Source organism: Excalfactoria chinensis, chromosome Z (genome assembly GCF_039878825.1).
Source record: "Excalfactoria chinensis isolate bCotChi1 chromosome Z, bCotChi1.hap2, whole genome shotgun sequence".
Classification (NCBI taxonomy): Eukaryota; Metazoa; Chordata; class Aves; order Galliformes; family Phasianidae; genus Excalfactoria; species Excalfactoria chinensis.
In genome coordinates, this window is record NC_092857.1 from 33,999,622 (window position 1) to 34,016,511 (window position 16,890).

The following is a 16,890-nucleotide window of genomic DNA, read 5'->3' on the forward strand; positions in this document are numbered from 1 at the left end:
TAAAGAGTAGGGAAAATTAACAGTGACCATCTTATCAATTGTTGAACTGACACACACTCAAATAAACTTCTAAGACCACCCCTGTGATCATCCATACAAACACAAAAATGCCATTGCCTCACCTAAATGAGTGCAGGACTAGGGATGAGATTTCCGAACTAAATACCTACCATCATGTTTTTATTAAAGACAATACAGGACAGCTTCTTTCAGTTTTTTGCACTTTTTTGGAACATATTTTTACTAAGAACTGAACAAGAAAAAATCTATAAAAAAGTTTTGTCTTTAAGGGACAAGCCTTAAAATAGCATTAATACACCAGAACCTATTGTATGCCATGAAGTGCCTTTGTTTGAAGGGTTTTTCTGCCATACAAACATTGTTTAAATACATTTAAAGTTAATAGTAACCAACAAATCATTAAACAGACTTTGTTTAACAAACCAGCAGCCAAAAGAAAGAAAAGAAGTTAAAACAGTTACAGAGAAAATGTTAGACATTAAATCATTACTGAGAATCAGTGGGGCACAGTTCCTGCTTATATTTTCTTGCATTCGCTATAATACCTCAGTAGAGCCTGTGAAGGACACTTTGTCTATGTCCATGTGGTGAGAAATTGCTGCTCCAGCAGTGGGTCCAAATCCTGGCACGATATTCACAACTCCAGGTGGAAATCCTGCCTGAATTAGAAGAGAGAACCCCATAAAACCAGAGAAATGATAATGACTAGGAGACTGCCTCCTATAGTCTGACTTCCATTTTCAGTTCTCAAGCCACCTTTTCCTTATTGTACGTTTTGTTTCAGCCTGAGAAACCCAGACACATTTATTTCTTACACAACTTTCCCACCCATCCCCACAGATTTCTTTTTTTGGCCACTGAACTTGCTCCTTCTTAACACCACCCTCCCCCTCCCCCCCCCGCAAAACATAAGAAAACAGTATATTATTTTAGTATATTATTTTATTCATTTTTCAACACCACTGGCAAGAAATATATACTTTTTCTCCTTCAGTCGGGCATATAAAGAAAAAGGCTGCAGAACTCAGTTACATTCTATGTAAACTTGCCTTTCCACATAAATAATTTTTCTAATATTGTTATAGAATAATAGAAAGTGTGTATTAGATCTTTTATTAAGTTATCCCCCTGTCCCACTAAAAGGGCATTTTCTATGAGATACAATGACATCAGGGTTTAGTTTACTCTTAGTACTCATTTAGTTTGTATGAAACAGCAAAAAGGCCCAGGTGCTTTGCTGAATCATAGCTCTGAAGCAGAATAATAAAATGTGCTAAGTCATTGCCACTAACATGCTGCAAGGTTACTGATCTAGCAATGATTGAAGTCCGTGCCAACTTTTCAAACATTTTAGATTACAATTGTTGATCTTATTGGGAAACAAGATAGCTAAACTATTTAACTGCTCTTCTTTGGGTGTTTACTGGGCTGAGTACAATCGCCAACGTTACTTTGGAGCCACTGGATAAACTACAACACTCCTTGTGTTCAGAAGCACAAAGTGTACTCTGCCATTTTCAGTGTGAGGAGAGTTCACAAGTTTGGCATCAGTCGAGCAACACAGATTTACAGCTCTCTGTTAATTATAAACCCAGGTGGGTGAAAGGTTTGTTCAGTTAAAAAATAATAATAATTACGTGTACAAACAGGTTCTTTTCTGTGATAACTATGCTAATAAAGTCCTTGCCATTTACTTCTAAATACTCCGCTCCTGACTTAATGTTTACTTTTGACTTTGAAAGGCACTGTGCAAATACGTTTGCCAAAGAATGGAATGCAGTTTACTAAATCTGTATTGTCTTTTTTTTTTTTTTTTTTCATACTCTGTTTGTGGATGTGTATGAGGCTGTGCACATGCATGCTTTTGCCCTGGATTTACTTAACTGGTTTACAGTAGGGTAAGCTCCATAGTACAAGGCTAGACATGTAATGAGAAGTACTTGCAAAGGACAGCTTAGCTTATATTACCTTTATGGCATTTCAGCTGCAGTGTTCTATTACATTTCTGAAAAGAGCAAAAAGCTATGCTGTTACCAACTTACCTCTTTAATTAAGGATCCCATGTAAAGGGCACTCAGAGGTGTTTGTTCTGCTGGTTTGACAACCACCGTGTTTCCACAACAAAGTGCAGGGGCGATCTTCCAGACAAACATAACCAATGGGAAGTTCCACTAAAATACAGATGAGAATGTGTATCCGATTACTAATATATAGCCAAAGCATCTTTGTTTTTTTCTATGATTATAGTGCAAATTGCCAAGTGAATGGTTCAATTTTTTATTGAACTCTTTTCAGTGTGAAGATATTTTGAGAAGGCAACTAGAAAGTCACATTGTACAAAGACCAGTGATTTTGGTATATGTGAGTCCAGGGGGTAGGAAACTACAGCTCTAACAAAGCCTGACAGAAAGTTGCTGGATTAGTGGTAAAGTTGGCAGTTTTGTTATCTTGTTTCTTGAATGATCTATCATCAACTCAGTTTTCAAAGAGAGACAAAGTAATAAAGCATAATACTGCCCCTGCACTCTTTTGTGGTGGTTTCACTGTCATCTCTCTACTGTTCTTAGTTCAGCTGCAGTGCAGAGCAGCTGACTCCTCTGGACCCCATATTCAGCAGAGGGACAAAAAAGATGGGGGAAAGATCTCTGCCCCTTTGAAAATAATTTCTATTGGCTTAGGATGCATTGAGCCTGTGAGACTCAGAAGAAGAGACGTGAGAGAAAGTGGAGGAAAAGGCAGTTAACAGTTACCTATTATCTCGGAAATGCTTGTAGAAATATAAATACATCTGTTCTTTATCTCTCTGCTTATCTCCTTTAAACTCACCCCACCCCCAGAAATAACAGGAGCACAAATAACTCAGAGTAAGGGATTACAAAGCTTTCTGAATCTTCCTTATTGAAGCAGAACTGAGTAAGTGGAAGGGAAATGCTGACCAGGCAAAAGTATTTTGCAGTGTTCACGTAATCCTCAAAGGTTTCTTTATGTAAAGACCTTGAGCTTGGCTTTAAATTTCAGTTCAGAGAAAACAGAGGTATACTTAGAAGTCCTTGAACATTTTGTATAGGAAGATAGCATATGTACCTACTGCCCATAGTTCTAGGCTGCAATTTTACATATAAATTTGTCTAGTTCTTTAACATGTCTCGACTTTTCTTTGCATGAAATATCTCGTGCCTGACCTACAAAATAAACGAGAACAATGGTTCCTCAAGTTCTGCAAGAAGCTGGATCCAGATGATGTTTTTCTGAGATGCTCTGTAAACCAGTGTAGTGGTCTAAAGATACAGCAAGTCTGCCAGGTCAACAGAAAGATATCAGGAACAAGAATGGGAGTCACATGTCTGAACAAGCCTAACAGACAACCCGACTATTTTAAAATCTAGTAAGCTGTCAAGCAGGTCAGAGCAGACTTCCCAAACCTTGCATGTATGAAAAGAGATGGGTGGATGTGGATCAGGAGCGTCTAGTGCATGTAACTACTGTCACAGCTACTTATCAAAATTATGTAAACCTCAACAAAGAACTTGATTTCCTCAGTACTTTGGATGTTCAGACTCAGGTAGGTCTTCTCAAACTTCACTTAGAATAAATAAATAAATAAATAAATAAAAAACAACAAAAAACACTGAGCAAGAGCTTGGGAACTTCTGCCTTAGCATTCACCAAAGATACTCTTCACACTGTTGCTTGCACTGTCACCAAAGTAACTAAGTCATAATTAAAGACTGCTGTAGTCCAGACGCTATACTAAACAGAATATAGATATTCCAGGTCCCACGGAGCTTATTGCTTATTGGCTATAAATCTTACCCTCTCCGCCTAGTTTATTTCCAATTCTTCCTGTTCCAACAGAACACAGTTTTGTGTTTCAAACTAATTCAATCTTTTGAGATTGAAGTCCTCTGTAATACAGGGAGGAGAGAACCAAGGCTTAGCTAGACTGATTCTACAAAACTCAACATTAAGGAGTCTGAAGTGTACTCAATAATAATAATCTCTACTTTGGGAGCAGAAAGTTTCTCATTGGTAATGTATGCACAACCTATAAAAGTTCAAAAACATGTTCATTTACAACATCCATGTTTTTTTCAGAAAAGACTCCAACTTACAGGAATAATTTGTCCACACACACCAACAGGCTCATGTCTTGTAAATGTGAAAAAGTTTCCATCTAGAGAAAGCAATAAGTTAGACATTCAGTAAACAAGTTTGTGAGAAAGAGTTAAATCAAAGGAAGATAAAGTTGGATATCAAACAGTTAAATACAATTTTACTTATAAATGATATTTTCAAAACCTTAACTGTGTAACAATCATGAACTACATCTGGATTCAATCTCTGCATTCTTTATAGCTCCAGCATTTGACTCTGTCATTATGACTGACTTTTTGCAGTGATAACTCTGCTTCTCAAAGTGGTATGCACAGCATACCAACAAATATTCTTTGCTTCTTTTTTCTCTTGTCACCTTTTTCTTTTTTTGGAAAATGCTTTTCTAAAAGGTACTTGCAGTCCTAGGTACATATCAGATATATATATATATATATATATTTAATGTTATTATTATTATTTTAATATTAGATCTTCTTTTAAATGAAAACCATTAAGTAAAATAAATTCTCTTTGATTCAAATAAGCATGTGTTCCATTAAGCCTGGTATAGGGATCTACGTCTTGCCAGAATTTGGTAGTATTTATCACTGCAGTTTTCCTTAATTCCTTCTTTATTACCATTCCTTGTCCTTCTGAGAGAAGTCAGCTAGAAACAATGTTATTGTAGAGCTGCTTAGTTGGAGAGGAATCAGTAGGAAAATTCAGGAAAACAAGAGAAAGTTTCCTCATTCTTATATCTTTGTATTTTTCCTAATAAACTATCTGATAACTGAAACAAATATTATTGCTTCTGCTAATCATAGCCTTAATAAGCAAATACTTACTTTCATTACTGTACCATTGCATAAATAACCCACTGTTGCACAGAGTACCCAGTGAGGCTTTCTAGATATATATATAGGCTTAATTTTTCCTAGTCATTAAAACATACTTTGTAGTTGTATATAGAAAAAGAATATAACAATAGCAATAACTACGGTGAATGCTTATAATTAGCATTATGATAGATGTTAAATAAGGTATATTAAAAACATTCTAAAATATATTCCATTAATAATATATATATATATACACATATATATTTGGTACTGCACAACTTCTAGAAAAATATTGTGTTTTTTTTTGTTTGTTTGTTTGTTGTTTTTTTTTTTTACAGGTTACACTACTTATGTGTGTTATATACTTTTGTTATCTCAAAGCTACTCACCCATTGGAACAGTTCGACCATGAATTTTATCAGCCCAGCCTGCACAGTAGCGTATTGTTTTAATACAGGCACCTAAATCCATTAGGTAGGCAGTAGAAAAGAGTTTACCTCCATCAATAGCTTCCATTGTCTGTAGACAACAACAAATACAAATTTAATGTCAAATATTGATAAGCTTTCCAATATATGTACTTTGTCATTTAGCACGTGTTTGTTAGTTCAGAGGTTTTTAGCAAGTACTAGTATATAGAAGATTAATTTCCGTCTAGAAGAAAAACCCAAGTTTTAATCTACAAACAAGGAAAGTTAATGATAGTTTATTCTTAGTTATCAGGATCATTTTACATTTGAAGCGCTTGCATGTTATGAAAAAGAATAACATTTTTCCCATCTGAAATCAGATAAAACATTATAGCTTATACTAAGTTTTCTACAAGTGCAGATGGAAAAATCTACAGCCTGGAGTCTGTGGGTTAACTAATGCAAACAATGTGAGTGACCAGCACCTCTCAGCCTATGAATATTGACAACCAAGATAGACGGTACTTTCCTGGCAATATCTGTCACTGTCACCACTGCTAAAATGCACCTTGTTCATTGTACTCACATCAACAGTTTGGTCTCCACAAATGTTTAGCAAATGTCAACAAAATTCATCAGATGCAATTTTTTGCTATGTGGAGAAATTTATTTCCACACCTTTGCTTCACACGCACTTTCATGTCAGATGTAAATCTGCCAGACTGCCCCTCAGCTGCCATCTATTGCATGGCAACAAAATTGCCAGAATATTGGTGGAAGGTTAATCTCTGTGTCCATGTCACCAATACTCACCTCTGATGTTGTGGGATATAATGAAATAGGAGGCATTACTTTCAGAGATAGCCTTGTTTATGAAAAATTATACTCATAGCATGGAATACAAGCCCCAGACAAAAGCTGAGTCTCCTCATGTGCAGAGGGAAGGTTTGAGCTATTGGGAACTCAAGAGAGAATAGTTCAACACAAAAAATAAAGATAGAGAAGGCACTGTTTTTGTTTGTTTGTTTCTAGCTAATGATCGTGTAAAAAAACTGGTCTTATTTGAAGACCAGCCAACAGTCCATTCCATGACTCTCCATGCTAGGAAAATGCACTTTCTAAATCTTTAAAACAATAGTCATTAGGCTTCTATTATTTCTCAGTTGATTAACTTTGTGATTTGATGATCCCTTAGGGACACTAACACTAAATATGGCTGATATCAAATCTAGGGAGTACATCTTGGATTAATGTCATTTTAATAGCCCTAAATTTTATGACATTTTGTTAAAGACTATGTGAAGTCCTTAAATATTATCAACATGCTTACACTGATAAATTGTTTTCTCAAGTTTCCTAGTACAAAGACAGAGGGAACCTTCAGCTTTTTGAAGAATCTTATTAGGATGTTCAGGATAAAGTATTCAAACAATAGTTTCAAGAACTAATCACATCTTAGAAATATTATTTTCTTTTCTAAATTTGTTACTTAATTGGTCCAGAGTTCCTTCAGTCCTTTACTACTGGCTCTGTTATTAGATAACTTGAGTGGAGAAAACCTCTTCATTTTGATAGTCTGGAAAGCACTTTACTCAAGTACACCTTATCAAAAAGGGAAAGGTTTTCTTATTTCTCATTAATGTGGGAAATATGTGGAACATAAAAACGAAGTCAGCAAAATAGAAGCTTGGGAGGGAGAAAAGGTATGCTTTCATACTACAAAAATGGCTAGTAGGAACAAAAACTAAGTGCTCTGACTTTCCTGTGGAAAAAAGATTATTTCTCTATCCTCTTTGCATGTGTAATGCCTTAGGCTATATAACAAAGAAGTAAATGCCACTTTATCTGGTATTTAACTGACAAGGGGCCATACCATTCCTACTAAAAAATGTAGCTCTCTTAAAATTTACTCTCTCACAGCTCCAACAGATTTAACACTATCAAGGATACAAATTATATCTACCCAAGTTTACTCAAGGTTATCACTCCATATCAAGATGGCAAGATTAATTTGTGAAAGAGTGTTGCTGAAGAGAGTGTAAATCTGAGGGTAGTAATCTTTCGAGTTTAAGGAAGTAGCCACAGCTCTTTCGAATTTTTCATTTCTCTTTTAAAAATGTGTTTGAGATGCATGCAAATGTCTTCCTAAAAAAGGAACAATAATGATGCTAGAATGGCTAATAGATACTTTGCAGGTTTTTATATTTTGGAGGTTTGAATTTTATTAACTTGTGGTTTGTAATTAATGGTTAAATACTTAAAACTCTGATTAGGTCAGTCTGAGTGATGATCCTGAGCACTGGATGTTCCTGATACTTTTTGTTTTCTTTGACACTGCAGGTACCAAAGCAGTGTTCATCTTCAGGTCAATATAAGCACTTAACATGCTTAGTCTTTTATCCCAGATTGTGCTTAAACTTGATGGTAACAACAAGCAAGTAACATCCTATACAAAACAACTCTGGGATACCACACTTACCAAATAATTACACCTCTGTTTTAAAAGATCTTTCTTGCATTAGTACACAGATAATAGACAGTGATAACACTTAAGTGTCTGTAGATGAGCAGAAACATGGTCAAAAAGCAGAAGTTATTAAGACAGGAAATCAACACCCACCATCCCTGTTCTTCCTAATGTCAGATAACTTACTGTTGTCTTTGGTTCTGGTAAAGGTTTTTCACTGATTGCTAGCTGCAAACTGGAGTTAGTGATAACAAAATATATACCCACAAAATTTAAAATTTCTTCAAGTTCTAACCTGCCCTACTTATAAACTTTGAGCCTGGCTTTGAGGTTAGGCCTTGATTCAGGCTTTAGTTTAGACAAGTATTGATCATGGGGAATCAGCTACTGAAGCTGCATGGACTGTAGGCAGCTTAAGCATTACCTTAAAGCGAACTAAATACCAAAAAACTTTGTGGATTTGGGGTGTGAGTAGACCTGAATTTTTATATGGTCCATTTTGAACAGAGTAAAAACAGTTACTGGAACAGACTGACTTCCCAAAGGTTTAGTTTGTCACTTTTGTTCATATCTTCCTTTAAAATTTCAAATACTGGCTTTTTTCACCTTTTTGTTCACATATTATACTCACAGCTAAAGTCAGTCGATCTCTTTCAACTAAATCAGCTAGTTTATTCAAGAGCCTTCCTCGTTCTGAAGCATCCATGGTACGCCAGGGTGATCCAAGCTCAAAAGCTTTTCTAGCTGCTTTAACAGCCTTGTCTATATCTGCCTGTAAGGAAAACAGAAAAACATTTTAAATCTGTCATCCATGTTAGTTTCTAAACAAGCAAGGTGCTTTGCATCCCAATCTTATCACAGTTGGTAAGTACATTAATGTTAGATCTCTTATTTCCCTTTAAACACTTTTATTATTGTTTCAGCAATGTGAAGTTCAATGAGAAACAGATGCATTTTCAAAACTTCTAAATTTAAAAAAAAAAAAAAAAAAGGAAAAATAATATATATATATATGAAGAAACTCCATCTCTAAACATTCTGCCTTTTAATATCTCTGAAGAGGGATTCATATACAAATTGCAATACTAAATAAAATACTAAATACTATATACTATATATAGAGATGCCAAAATCTGTAAGTTAATATTTTAGATACTGAACACTATCTAAAAATATCTAGGGGTGTGGTGAATACCAGCTTAGAAAAATCTGTTCTTTAAAATGTTACGTAAGATGAACACAAATTTACTATAGAGGAAAATAAATAAATGCATTCATTTATAAAAGTTTTAAGGGTTATTTTTATTTAGTATAATAATAGCAAAGGACAAATTTACCAGGTTTAGAATGTTAAGCTTGAGCCCTCTTTATTCTAGGCAGTGTCTAAGCATTACAGAAGCTCATTTGTCCACTCATTAATGTTTTTATTTGTTTTTATTTATCATTTGTCTTTCACTGCTGTGAGATAATGTACCACAAATTCTGTGAAACTCTTTTGTGTGCAAATGTGTTCCAGGATACACACATATATAAAATAATTAAAAAGAAATATCTTGAGAAATAGCTTTCATTACTTGGAAGATTTCCATAATTTATGAATCATGTAAAACGTTTTCCAAGAAAAACAACTAAAATGAAGGTTTACTATGTTTTTCTTTTTCTTTTTTCTTTATTTTCTTAATAAAATAAAATAAAAAAGGAATAATATATGACATGTTTTTCCAGTCAATTGCTTTCATGTACTGTTTGAGGGATTATTTTTCCCCCTTCTCATTGCTAGAACCTCATCTGTGTAAATCACTTTAAGGCTGACTAAGCCAATAAAAAGTTGAATAAATCAGTACTCATATCAATTTTTCTACATGTAGACCAGTTTCAGAAACTTTAACCAATGTCAAAACCAGATAACTAATTCTCCTTAGAAGGGGAAAACGTAGAACCAAAATATAATCTGTTTTTGAAAGACTGCTGCAGGCCTACTAGACAGGAGACCCACAGAACTTCCTGGAAAGAAATTTGGGAATATGATGGGAAGGATTTTACAGTCATTACTGTAGAGTAGTAATGACTCATCATCTACATTAGGTAGCTGAAATCTACAAAATTAAAAAAAGAAAAAAGATTTTTACTGATTTTTGTTTTGTTTTTAGAATTTTTATGGAGGTATGTACACCTTTCATCCTACTGACCACTCAAGATGTTTTATTAGTACTACGGACCTTTAAGATTAGTGAATGTAGATTGAAAAAGTCAACAAACTTACAGAAGAAGAGCTCCAATCCACATGTATATTTTGTAGTTTCTTATTTTTATTTTTTTTTCCTTAAACACCACTTTCATAAAACATTTTGTCAATCCTTTTGTGTACACACAAATACAATTCTTACAAACTCCTAAGTATCTAAAATCTTAGGCTCTAGAGTATTAGGTTCACAGTGATTGTGCAGTTCACTACATTTGTACGTTTTACTTGGTGAGTTAGTTAACAGCAGTTGTCATTGGTCATGGTTTTGCAAAACCATGACATCATTACACATTAGTTTGCAAAATTATTGGAGAAAAAGTAAGTGTGTGTGTCAAACAATATCTCTCTATTCAATGAGTTGTGGGATTGCTTGTAAAGAATGAAAGCTACAAAAATTATGAATGTTAAGTAAATAGTTGCAGATCATGAGTATTGTAAATTAAGGATGTTCAGATATTAAGCAATCTTCATTTCCTATGCAATTTGATTTTCAAACACTGAATTAGACAAGAGCAAGAGCAGAGTTTGACATCACAAGAATGTGTAATGCTTGCAGTATACAATATGGAGGATAATGGCATGCTTACAGAATTTTTTGCTTGAGGACAAAATGACCTATAAAAAATCTCAGTGACACAGAGCGCCATTTGCATGTAACATGGACAGAAGAAAAACAAGAACAAGGCATCTCAAGAGCACCTGATCAGAATCATGCTATCACGAAAAGCCAGGTTCATGAAGATTTTTCCAACTGTCTTTGTCAAAAAAAAAAAGAAAAGAAGAGAAGAAGAGAAGAAAAGAGAAGAAAAGAGAAGAGAAGAGAAGAGAAGAGAAGAGAAGAGAAGAGAAGAGAAAAGAAGAGAAGAGAAGAGAAGAGAAAAGAAAAGAAAAGAAGAGAAAAGAAAAGAAAAGAAAAGAAAGGAAAAGAAAAGAAAAGAAAAGAAAAGAAAAGAAAAGAAAAGAAAAGAAAAGAAAAGAAAAGAAAAGAAAAGAAAAGAAAAGAAAAGAAAAGAAAAGAAAAGAAAAGAAAAGAAAAGAAAAGAAAAGAAAAGAAAAGAAAAGAAAAGAAAAGAAAGGAAAAGAAAAGAAGAGAAAAGAAGAGAAAAGAAAAGAAAAGAAAAGAAAAGAAAAGAAAAGAAAAGAAAAGAAAAGAAAAGAAAAGAAAAGAAAAGAAAAGAAAAGAAAAGAAAAGAAAAGAAAAGAAAAGAAAAGAAAAGAAAAGAAAAGAAAAGAAAGGAAAAGAAAAGAAAAGAAAGGAAAAGAAAAGAAAAGAAGGAAAGAAAGGAAGAAAGAGAAAAGTTTAAAATGTATCTTTATATATGTCTTCTGTAAGGTTATTAATGTTCTGTAATGACTGTACTGGACAGACAGCACTTGAACACAGGAAGCTCTATGAACTCATTTCCTATACATTTCTCGAGAATATTTTATCTCTGCACAATAAAGTAACTATTGCTAAAGAGATCTTACTTATTATATTGATAGATTGTTAGTGAACATCCAGCACAAATAATCTGCTAAGTATCCTACTATATCTCATGGATAAAATGGTGTTCAGTGAACATTCTAGTGCATTTTTTTATATAGTTGTCAGCTGAAAATAGAACATTTATTTCTCATACTGACTTTCTCAGACTTTATCCAAAAATTTCTCTGCTTATCAGTTTTAAAACTGTTGAAGTAAAATTGTCTTCTATCTAAACAAATAACTAGTCTACTCAATAACATACATTTAAGCTCTATGGTGAAACTAAGCTGAAAATACCTAGTACAATGAGATATAGAGCTGCATGTATGAGGATATAGATGTTCATTATATCTTTGATTAGATGGCATTTATCTGTAATATTTCGAGGAATAAATCTCATATATGTAAAATTGTTTGTTTATAAGTGTCAGAGATGCTTTCACTCCTCTGCTTAAATACATCAATTCAACATGCAGAACAGAAATCAGTTTTGGTAGAGTTAGTGTCCATTTTTTAGATGACCTTCATCTTCAGGGTCCATTTCTGGACCATTTTCCTTTGTGTTCTTGACAAAACAAACAAACAAACAAACAAACAAACAAACAAACAAACAAACATATTTTTCAAGATGATACTACCAAGAAGTCAAAGTCTCAATTGAAAATGCTGATAGCAATGAATAATTTTTCAGAGTCTGCATGGAAAAACATCAATATTTTTCCACTTTATGGTATCTCTAATGAAAAGCTTTCAATAAATATGTAATGAACAGATTACATCATTGTATAGGGAAGAGCTGGAGAATGAACAACAGAATAGCACAAAAGTTATTAGATACCACTGATCAAAGACAGTAGAAAGAATTAGCATTGTTAACAAGAAAGTTAGCAAAAACCATTTCAATAGATCTTTCTTGGACTGAAGCAGAAGAAGGTATAGGATAGCATAAATATTTGAGGTACTATTTTACATCAACAGAGATGGATGTTCATCTTCCTACTTCTAACATAAAATTGAATTGATAGCTAAGAATAAAAGCATGAAAGAAAATCCTACCTTGTCACCTTCTGCAACCTCGCAGATTTTCTCTTCATTTGCAGGGTTAAAGACTTCAAATGTTTTACCGCTGACTGAATCATGCCATTCATTGTTTATAAATATCTGAAAACAAAGAAAGTTCAGTACTACTAATAAAATTTATACTATTGACTCTTCTCTAAATTTAAGAATATATGCAAAGCTCTCTGATGAATTATAGCTGGACTTGACCTCTTTAAGGTCCAACCAGAGCAATTCTATGATTCTATGCTTCTATAACAAGTACTGGGGAAAAAAAAATAAATAGAATAGATATTACTACATAACTTTGTTGAGAACAGTGAACATATATGAAGTTAAACACACTGTAAAAATTACCTTCTTCGGGGGAGAAACCACTTTCTTTCTCCATGTGATATTTTTGGCAATGTTTCATATTATAAAAGATACCATTACACAGAAATACCTCCTCCTTCAAACCAAACTCTGATGTACAGCAGAGGTACATTCCTAAATGATCAGCCTCAAACTACTTCTCTTTCTTGATTTGACAGTATTGGTAAATATATATATATATATATAAGTAGTACATGCAGTTTACTGGGGACCACCATTTAATTTGGCTTTACTTTGATTTCTCTTCACCTTCTCCTGCCACAATCCCACAAAAGAAAATCTAATAACACTTTTTTTTTTTTTTTTTTTCTGAAAGTCAAGACTAAACTAGTTCCACTGTCAACTGAAAACAGAAATAACCTCTTAAGCAGAGTAAAAAGTAAGCAGGTGTATTTCTCTACTTCCATGCTACAGGAGAAAAATAATCAGGGATAAGTTTTCTCTTATTATTCACAAAAACTCTACAGCTTTGTGGATTTGTTCCTCATCTAATGTGTTTCAAATCAAGACTTGAATGCAGAAAGGTAATTATCCCAATATTCTGCAGAAACACAGCATTTATTTCATTAAACAAATGTAGAAAACAAAAATCAAGAGGAATTAACTATAATTGTAATGAATAATTGTATTCAACATAAGTTAACTGCTAACAGTCATAGGAGAAACCTAGTCTGTTCTTTCTTATAGCAGCTAGTACATTTCGTAGTGACACTCTCTTGTAAAAACACTTAGTTGCATGTACTGGAAGAAGAGCTCTGATCTTGTGACCATAACGTTGCATTCCGTACATGATTATAATCACAATAAACACTTAGCAAATGTTGCTGCTGACAGTGCAGGCGACCACACTGATTTGACAGGATTACAACTGATGGTTGTGAGTATAAGGGGTTCTTCTGTCTCTCCTCCCTGAATGCCATTCACGCCTTTCTGGTTTTGGTTTTCAATATGTGTTGCAATTCCTGCTTTTAAATAGAGAAACTACTTTGTATAACTTCAGGCTTTAGTGAGATGGTCCTTTGGTAAAAGATTTAGTCGTCATTGCTTTACAATCAGTATGACTATCTTTTGTTTAAAATGGTCCTAATTACTTAGTGCCATTCATTTTTTATTCAGCACTTTCTATCAATATTCTGAAATCTCTAGTTTAGATTTATAAGGTTTATTATAAGGTTTCAGCCTTGTAGTCTTTTGTTATCCTGATGTTAGTGCCAATTCTCCTTCTTCAGGTAATAGACATAAAATGCTAATGCTCCATTTACTCTGACTATTGTCAACAATATGTCTATTTTTGTTTGAACTGTGAGGGGTATTACAGCAAATTAACCCTACTTGTCCCGCTTGGTATTCTTCAACCTTCATTCCAACTTTAAGGAGCCTCAACACAGATACCTCTCAGCAGACACCACTTCTCTTGATTTTCCACCAGGAAAATCATATTTTTACCCTGAAAGGGTTTTGAATATGTCTGATAACAATAAAATAAATTTTCCTCATTCTTCCTATGTTATTCTGTCTTTGTATTTAATATCTCTCTATTTCATCTACTTCATAAAAGAACAAAACACACAGTTAGCAACTAGGAATCATGTAACACTGAAAATTGTGTAACAGCTGGCCTACATGAAAGTTAATTACAATTGATTACTCAACAGCAGTGAAAATGATATCCAAAGCTCATTTAATTAATTACAGTAACTGTGTCCCTACTCAAAGATTAAGCTTTTATAAATACTGAGTGAAATTAATATCCAAAATTCATGCAATGAATAGTAGTAACGGAGTTTCTACTCAAAGATTAGGTTCTTACATAGGCTGAAAAGCACAGTGTGTACTAAATTTACACTGTAACATTTGATTGTAATATTTGTGACACATTCAGAACAACAAGTAAACAAGGGTGTTGATTTTTATCCCACTGAACATTTTTTAAGAACTTTTGTGATATTGAACTAAGAATTCAAAACTAGACACCTTTATATGTAAAAAGGTAATCATCAAATACATCATTACAACTGAAGGAAAAATTAAAGCACTTTTTCTTCAGTTTTTTCTGTTATGTTAAAGATGATATCAAAATTATCACAGAATCACAGGAGGGTTAATTATGGAAGGGACCTCAGGAGGCCATCTGGTCCTGCTCAAAGGGCATCAAGCAAGTTTCCCAGGTCAATGTCAAAGTGACTTTTGAAGATCTCTGAGGAGGTGACTCTAAATCTCTGGGCAAACTTTGTCAGTGGTCTTTCTCCCATGCAAGTGTTGCCTGATATTTACACAGAGCCTTGTTCCAGTTTGTGCCCATTGCTTTTTGTTGTGGGCTCATTCATTAATTGCTGAATGGCAGAGAATAAAATGATCTACTAAAAATGGCACTAATATGCAGTTTTTGAGAAGTTACATAACAATATGAAGTTGTGAAAATTTATTAGTCAGCTAAATGAAGACCCATGGAAGGAATGTGAGTTATTCTCTTCCATTTCTATATGCAAAATTGAACCTGAGCCTGATCTATAGGCCAGGTTTGTGCTGCTCCAGAGCCAGAAATCTTTGAATCTACACAGGTGAAATTGTCGAAGAGAGTTATCTTTTACTTTCAGATTCTGCAAGTTAGTCTCTGAAGAGAAAGGAAACATCTCTGGGAAGGCCTGATACACCACACAGTATGAAAAGAGAAAAATATGTGTGTCATGGAGTTACCTCTAGATTGATCTGCATTTGTGACAGGCAGACAGCAGGCCCACAGGTCCAAGAAAGAGAGGTGGGGAGAGAGAAGGCGCCAACAGTTTATGGGCCACTTTGTCCCTGTTCTGTGACTAATGAGGCAGGGAGACCCATGAGCCCACACCCCAGGAAAGAGGAAGGGGAAAAGGGAATATGAGTAATACACTCAATGCCATGTTGCCATAGGACTTGTTTCTCATGACCTAACATGGTTTTAGGTGGTAGTACAATTGCAAAAAAGAGATTTTGCACATGCTCATCATTAAAAATGTTGCAGATTGTGATTATACTGGGTATTTTTTGTTCAACCTCTGTCAGTTTTTGAGGATCCTGACTGACAGAAACACCTTGCCCTGCATCTATTCACTGATTATAACCATGCAGGCAGAAGCCTGAGGACCTGAGTTTAAAATCAGCTGTCTAATGAACTAGTGGAAAATATGTGATTTCCATTTTCTTTCAATCAGTGCGAAGCACCCACTACTGCTTCTCACAGCATCAGGAGTTTCTAACTCCAGATAGAAAACCAGATTTTTAATAGAAAACCAGAACATAATTTGGGGTAGCCAAATCAAAGCAAATGACACTTGATGCAAGGCAGGAAGCAGGTAAGGTGCTATAACTGCAGGATAAATGTGTTTTGTCTCACGGCACTGATATAAATCTTAGAAACACATATGCTATCAATACATGACAGATTTCAAGGAATGTATTTTTTGCATACTATTGACATTACTTACATTTTTTTCTCTGGGTGGTTCTCAGTTTGTGAGTAGGATGGTAATACTTTAATGACTGACAAAAATTTCTTTAAACATATATGGTAACAATTTCCTATTACTATATTCCTATTACTATATCCTTTTTCTCTTTGATTATATATGATGGCATCTTCTATGCAGTCTCATCACTGCCTCTAGCCATCAGGGCAGATCAGCAAACTCCTGATTTAAGAAAAGCTGTCAGGGAAATTAAAATGCAGGTTCCAGAAAGTTTTGAATGATAGAAGTGATGAAGCTGACCATAGCAGTATCCACCCAAGATGCTGGCTATTATGAAGGGGCAAAGCAGCAGTTAAGTAGTTAAAATGAACAAGCCATCTTTAGTTACATTGCCAAGAAAAGAGACAAAGTAAAAGGTAAATATTAACATAACACTGCTATGATGTTACAGCATGCCAAATTCATATC

At 34.2% G+C, this 16,890-nt stretch overlaps 1 protein-coding gene across 1 annotated transcript in view; it reads right to left on the reverse strand.

Moving 5' to 3' along the window:
• The window catches only part of ALDH1A1 (aldehyde dehydrogenase 1 family member A1), a 51,995-nt gene that overhangs the window by 17,652 nt on the left and 17,453 nt on the right, over window positions 1-16,890 (reverse strand). The window contains exons 4-9 of the mRNA XM_072359347.1: window positions 12,602-12,706; window positions 8,464-8,604; window positions 5,345-5,474; window positions 4,134-4,195; window positions 2,064-2,192; window positions 567-680 (exon numbers count right to left, since the gene is read on the reverse strand). Of these exons, the coding sequence (XP_072215448.1) occupies window positions 567-680; window positions 2,064-2,192; window positions 4,134-4,195; window positions 5,345-5,474; window positions 8,464-8,604; window positions 12,602-12,706 (681 nt within the window). The remainder of the gene's footprint in view (window positions 1-566; window positions 681-2,063; window positions 2,193-4,133; window positions 4,196-5,344; window positions 5,475-8,463; window positions 8,605-12,601; window positions 12,707-16,890) is intronic.